Source organism: Danio rerio, chromosome 17 (genome assembly GCF_049306965.1).
Source record: "Danio rerio strain Tuebingen ecotype United States chromosome 17, GRCz12tu, whole genome shotgun sequence".
In the NCBI taxonomy this organism is placed as follows: domain Eukaryota; kingdom Metazoa; phylum Chordata; class Actinopteri; order Cypriniformes; family Danionidae; genus Danio; species Danio rerio.
In genome coordinates, this window is record NC_133192.1 from 992,501 (window position 1) to 1,000,000 (window position 7,500).

Here is a 7,500-nt window from a genome sequence, read left to right on the forward strand (position 1 = left end):
ATGGCTGGAAACCAGCCTGGAAGTGGCCAAAACCCCTCTAAAACCAGCCTGGTTGACCAGCTAAAACCAGCCAACCAGCCTAGGCTGGTTTAAGCTGGATTTTTTAGCAGGGTAGGAAACGCGTTGTAGTGTTACTTTACAGATAACAAGACTCTGCAAAGTGAATGAGTGAGTGTGCTGCTTAAATAGTGTGTGCAATCAGTCTCTGACAATCCTCAGGTGGTGCGAGTGTAATCAGTCTAGATGAGGAAGCATGTGTGAGGGTGAGTGCATGTATGGAAATGTAGTCCAGAAATGGCAGATTTGTAGTCCATAAGTTATTGTTAGTGAAATCCAGCGATCTTATGAAATACTATTGCTGGTAATCATGACAAGATGTAAATCAGTGTACAAAATACATAATTGAAAATTGTTTTATCATTATAACGCTCTTTTAAATTACATACATTCAAACAAGGATTCACTGCATATTTATTTATATTTATATTTTAATCAGGCGCTACAAACTACACCTATTACAACTCCAGTGAACCAATAGGATCCTAGGCGGACCCAATTGTCAGGGGGGATTTCTCGATTTCTCATGCCACTGGCCCTGATCACACGTCAGCCACAACAGGAAATAAAAAAAACTGTTCATTGCGTTCGTTTTTTTAACGTGTTAAATATTTCAAATTAATCGCATGCGTTAACACGCTAATTTTGACAGCCCTAATATAAACATGAATATGCATATAAGTGTGTGTGTGTATCTATGTGTGCGTGTGTGTACTCACCCCAGGCCGTGTATCATCAGCAGCTCCTCCTCTGTCCCCATGCGTACGCTGAGCAGCGAGCGGATCTGCCCCAGCGAGGCCAGCAGCAGGATGGTGTCGCTGACCGAGGCTCCGCTGATGCTGTATGTCCTCCTCATGGCGCGCAGCAGCTCCCCGATGCTGTCGTACTGACGCCGCAGCAGGCTGAACATCATGCGCACCAGCTCCGGGTCCTGGATCTGGGTCTCCTGAGCCCACAGAACCATCGTCTGGGAGATCAGCTCCTTCAGATTCGCTGCAAACACACACATACACACACACACACAGATATACACATGTTTATACACATATATACATACACACACTCATATATATAGATATTTATATATCACACACACACACATATGCACACGCACGCACTCGCGCACACACACACACACACACACACACACACACACACACATACACACACACACACACACACACACAAAATATAATGTAAAAAGCTGATTCCTCCATATCTAATACCCACAATATTCTGCAAGCTCCTCTGAGTGCACAGAGAGACAGAGCGTGAGTGTTTATCTGTCATCACAATAATTCACAATGCTGCTTCTCCTGCTCAAACTCTCACTGTAGTGTTCTGATGTTGAGGTGAAGCACACACACACACACACACACACACACACACACACAGTGATGCAGCAGTAGTGTGATGGTGTTGTTCTTACATGGAGCCGTGTGCTCTTTCTCAGTGGGTGGACTCTCAGATTTCTGCGGTTGACCTTTAATCTTGTAGATGAGCGCCAGCAGACGGCCTTTAATAGACGTGTCCTGATCCTCCTCATCCTCCTCCACTGGGATTCCTGCAGACACACAGATGAATCAGGTGAACTCACTGAACCAAACCGACTCACTGAACAATTATTACAGAACCAACTCCACTCACTGAAACACACGAACTCACCAACACTCTAAATCGACTCGCTACACTGACTCAACTTACGAAACTGACTCAAATCACTGAACCACTGGACCAATTACCCAAACTGACTCATTAATCCGACGGACTGAACACAATTAAACACAACACTGAACTAACTAACTAAACTAAAACCCACCCATTAAACTGACTTATTTGAACCAACTTGACTTTCTAAATTGACTCACTGAACAGACATAACTACTGAAATCAATCCACTGAACCAACTTGACTGAACAGACTCACAGAACAGACTTAGTGAGCTGATTCACTAAACTGACTCAGTGAACTTGGCTCAGTGAACTAATTAAAAAACTTAATAAACTGATTTGCTGAACTGAAATAACCACTTAAACCAGGGGTCACCAATCTCGGTCCTGGAGGGCCGGTGTCCCTGCAGGATTTAACTCCAACTTGCCTCAACACACCTGCCTGGGTGTTTCAAGTATACCTAGTAAGACCTTGATTAGCTTGTTCAGGTGTGTTTGATTAGGGTTGGAGCGAAAATCTGCAGGACACCGGCCCTCCAGGAACAAGTTTGGTGACCCCTGACTTAAACCAACTCGCTGAACCAATTTGACTAAACAAATCTACAGAGCAGACTTGGTGAACTGATTCCCTGAACTGACTCAAACCAAACTTACCTAAACACATCACTAAACTGACTAACTAAACTAAAACTCAACTCACTAAACTGACTTATTTGAATTTGATTTAATGAGCTGATTCACTGAACTCATTCACTAAACATGACTCTGTGAACCAACTTGACTTTCTAAACTGACTCACTGAACTAAAATAACTACTGAAATCAACTCACTAAACCAACTTGACAGAACAGACTCAACTCAGTGAACTTGACGCAGTGAACTTCGCTAAGTGAACCAACTTCAAATCTTCCTAAACTGACTCACTGAACTGAAATAACCACTGAATCCAACTCACTGAACCAACTTGACTGAACAGACTCGGTGAGCTGATTCACTTGACTCAATGAACCAATCTGACTTTTTAAACTAGACTCACTGAACTGACTTAACCAGTAAAATCAACTTGCTGAACCAACTTAACTCAATAGACTTGGTGAGCGGATTCCCTAAACAGACTCAACTTACTGAATCAAACTCAATGACACACAACACTCAACTGTAAAAACAACTCACTGAACTTACTTGACAGAACAGACTCACAGAGCAGACTTCAGCTGATTCAATCAACTGACTCACTCAACTTGACTCAGTGAACTAATCTGACTTTCTAAACTAGACTCACTGAACTGACTTAACCAGTGAAACCAACCCACTGAATCAATTCAACTTGAGAGATTAGTGAACTAGTTGACTGAACTGAGTCAACTCACAGAACTGACTTAACTCACTGAATCAAACTGACTCACTGAATGCATCACCACACTGACTAACTTCACTGAACAGACTCACTAAACTTGGCTCAGTGAACCAACTTCTAAACCTCCTAAACTGATTCGCTGAATTTAAATAACCAACTCACTGAACCAACTTGATTGAACAAACTTTAACAGAACAGATTTGGTGAACTGACTCACTAAACTGAATCAAATCAATGAATTAAACTGAATCGTTGAATCAAACTAATTGAAACAACACTAAACTAACTAAACAAACTCAACTTACTAAACTGACTTATTTGAACTGATTTGACTTAATGAGCCGACTCACTGAATTTGACTCTGTGAACCAACTTGACTTTCTAAACTGACTTACACTGAACAGACTTAACTACTGAAATCAACTCACTGAAACAACTTGACTGAACAGACTCACAGAACAGACTTGGTGAGCTGATTCACTGAACCAACTTGCCTGAACAGACTCACAGAACAGACTTGGTGAGCTGATTCACTGAACCAACTTGCCTGAACAGACTCACAGAACAGACTTGGTGAGCCTATTCACTAAACTGACTTCAAAACTTCCTAAACTGACTTGTTGGACCGAAGAAACTGCTGAAACCAACTCACTGAACCAACTTGATAGAACAGACTCACAGAACAGACTTAGTGAGCTGGTTTATTGAACCATCTCACTGAACTGACTCAACTAACTAAATCAAACTGACTCACTAATCTGACTAATTAAACCTATCAACTCACTAAACTGACTTATTTGAAATTATTTGACTTAATAAGCTGATTCACTGAACTGATACACTAAACATGACTCTGTGAACCAACTTGACTTTCTAAACTGACTCACTGAACAGACTTAACTACTGAAATCAACTCACTAAACCAACTTGATAGAACAGACTAATAGAACAGACTTGGTGAGCTGATTGACTCAACTCACTCAGTGAACTTGCCTCAGTGAACTTGGCTCAGTGAACTTGGCTCAGTGAACTTGCCTCAGTGAACTTGGCTCAGTGAACTTGGCTCAGTGAACCAACTTCAAATCTTCTTCAACTGACTCGCTGAACTGAAATAACCACTGAAACCAAATCATCGAACCAACTTGACTGAATAGACTCACAGAACAGACTCAACTCACTGAATCAAACTCATTGAAACACAACACTAAACTGTGAAATCAACTTGACAGAACAAACTCACAGAACAGACTTGGTGAGCTGATCCACTCGATGCAGTGAACTTGGCTCAGTGAATCAACTTCAAAACCGCCTAAACTGACTTCCTGAACTGAAATATCTACTGAAATCAACTCACTGAACAAACTTGACTGAACAGACTCACAAAACAGACTTGGTGAGCTGATTCACTGAATCGACTCACGGAACCGACTCTACTAATTGATCTAATGTAATATGGAGTGAGATCAGTAGAGGGCACTGGTTTGATTCACACAGTGTTCGTTCATCAGTTTTAGTTCTGACTGAAGGCTGGATGAGAGATGCTCATACCGCAGTGCAGACGCAGCTCGCTGTGGAAATCGTAGAGCTCCTCCTGAATGTCTTGAGGACACGGACAGTCTTCCCCCATGTGGAAGTTCAGCAGCATGTTGATCTGAAACACAAGCAGAGCAGAAACTGATGCGGAGTCTGGAGAAAGCAGCAGTGTAATGGGAAATGACATCATCAGAAACACTCTGATATGACCACAGTGAGCTCTGACACTCAAACACAGATACTGACACAACTATACGCTATTACTGAGCTCATTTAGCTTTAATACATCACAGGATACAGATTTACAATGATCAAGGTTTAGAAGATGCAGCAGATTTTAAAAAATGATCATATTTATGAAGGTGTGTGTACAATATTTTTAAATACTAAAATATAAATCAGATTTTTATTTACATATAATGTATATACAAAAACATTGCCAATAAATTAAAATATATTTTAATAATATATTAACCAAAATGTATTACTTTATATTAAATTCAGTATCATTCAATTTAATGTTTAAATGAAAATAACTGACACAAAAGTGCATATATAAGTATATATACACTCGCTGGCCACTTTATTAGGTACACCTGTCCAACTGCTCGTTAATGCAAATTTCTTATCAGCCAATCACATGGCAGCAGCTGGGTCAGTTAGCAATTTTGTGTAGAGTTTGCATGTTCTAACCGCATTTTCATGGGTTTCCTCTGGGTGCTCGGTTTCCCCCATGAGTCCAAAGATTTGCTACAGGGCATCCGCTGCATAAAATATGTGCTGGATAAGTTGGCGGTTCATTCCGCTGTAGCGACCCCAGATTAATAAAGGGACTACGCTGAAAAGAAACCATCTCTAGGGTTTACAGAGAATGCTCCGACAAAGAGGAAATATCCAGTGAGCGGCAGTTCTGTGTGCGCAAATGCCTTGTTGATGGTCAGAGGAGAATGGCCAGACTGGTTCCAGCTGATAGAAAGGCAACAGTAACTCAAATAAGCACTCGTTACAACCGAGCTCTGCAGAAGAGCATCTCTGAACACACAACACGGCCAACCTTGAGGCGGATGGGCTACAGCAGCAGAAGAGCACACCGGGTGCCGCTCCTGTCAGCTAAGAACAGGAAACTGAGGCTACAATTCACACAGACTCACCAAAACTGGACAATAGAAGATTGGAGAAACGTTGCTGCTCTGATGAGTCTCCATTTCTGCTGACACATTCGGATGCTCGGCTCACAATCTGGCCTCAACAGGATGAAAGCATGGATCATCCTGCCTTGTATCAGCGGTTCAGGCTGGTGGTGGTGGTGTAATGGTGTGGGGGAGATTTTCTTTGGGTCCATTAGTACCAATTGAGCATCAACGCCACAGCCTACCTGAGTATTGCTGCTGACCATGTCCATCCCTTTATGAGCACAGTGTCTCCATCTTCTGATGGCTACTTCCAGCAGGATAACGCAGCATGTCATAAAGCTCAATCATCTCAGACTGCTTTCTTGAACATGACGATGAGTTCACTGTACTCAAATGGCCTCCACAGTCACCAGAGCTCAATCCAATAGAGCAGCTTTGGGATGTGGTGGAACGGGAGATTGGCATCATGGATGTGCAGCCGACAAATCTGCAGCAACTGTGTGATGCTATCATGACAATATGGAGCAAAATCTCTGAGGAATATTTCCAGTAGCTTGCTGAATCTCTGAAGGATTAAGGCAGATCTGTAGGCAAAAGGTGTCCAACCCAGTACTAGCGAGGTGTACCTAATAAAGTGGCCGGTGAGTGTATAGACATAAATATTTTTCTAAAATAAACATACTGACCAAAAATATCAGTTGCTGACATTTTCTGAAAATAGCAAGATTTTATGAACAAAACCTGGTACTAGTTAGCTGTACCTAATAAAGTGGCCAGTAATATATATATATATATATATATATATATATATATATATATATATATATATATATATATATATATATATATATATATATATATATATATATGTGTGTGTGTGTGTGTTTGTGTGTTTACATGTATGCAAGGTGTGTGTGTGTGTGTGTGATGTTGTGTTTCTAAGTATATATGTGCTTAGTGTGTGTGTGTTTTTGTGTATATGCAAGTGTTTGTGTATGTATGTGTTGAGTGAGTGTGTGTGTGTGTGTGTGTGTGTGTGTGTGTGTGTGTGTGTTGCGCGCTGCACCTGCTCCTGCGGTGGCGAACGGAACTCTTTGGTCTTCTTTGCGGTGACGGCAGCAGACATGTTGAGCGCCAGCATCAGCTCATTATAGCGAAACTTCTGATTAAACTGCAGCTTAGAGACGAAAGTGTCCGAGAAGGAGACGATGGCCTCGATGCGGTGTCGCAGCTCACAGTCACAGAAGTAGTGGAGCAGCTCACACATCTACACACACACACACACACACACACACACACACACACACACACACACACGCACACGCACAGGCACCCACGCACGCAGGCACGCACACACAGGCAGGCAGGCAGGCACACACAGGCACACATAACACAACTGTTAGAATTTCCATTCTTTCCACTGTGAGTATACAGTATTGTCACTTACATCTGTATAAGTTAGAAAAATAAATAAATGAAAATGTGTCTAAAGACATTACGAGGTCTGTGTTACGTGGTGTGTGTTTGTGTGTGTGTATCACCTGTCTTTGACTGTACAGTGATTGTGTCTGTGTCTGCTTGTGTGTGTATCACCTATTGTATATGTATCTGACCTGTTGTTTTGACTGTGTGTGCGTGTGTGTGTGTCTATATATGACCTGTCATATTGCCTGTGTGCTTGCATCTATATATGTATGTTTATATGACTTGTCATTTTGCCTGTGTGCGTGCGTCTATATATGCGTGTATA

At 41.7% G+C, this 7,500-nt stretch overlaps 1 protein-coding gene across 11 annotated transcripts in view; it reads right to left on the bottom strand.

Annotated features, from left to right (window-relative positions):
• LOC101884734 (ryanodine receptor 3-like) overlaps nt 1–7,500 on the bottom strand; it is a 275,348-nt gene that overhangs the window by 116,737 nt on the left and 151,111 nt on the right. For all 11 annotated transcript variants that reach the window (XR_012393129.1, XR_012393127.1, XR_012393126.1 and 8 more), the window contains 4 exons: nt 6,817–7,017; nt 4,633–4,735; nt 1,487–1,621; nt 777–1,050 (listed from right to left, as the gene is read on the bottom strand). Coding sequence is in view for 7 of the 11 variants with exons in the window: in XM_073927942.1 (XP_073784043.1) it covers nt 777–1,050; nt 1,487–1,621; nt 4,633–4,735; nt 6,817–7,017 (713 nt within the window). In the remaining 4 variants the exon portion in view is untranslated. The remainder of the gene's footprint in view (nt 1–776; nt 1,051–1,486; nt 1,622–4,632; nt 4,736–6,816; nt 7,018–7,500) is intronic.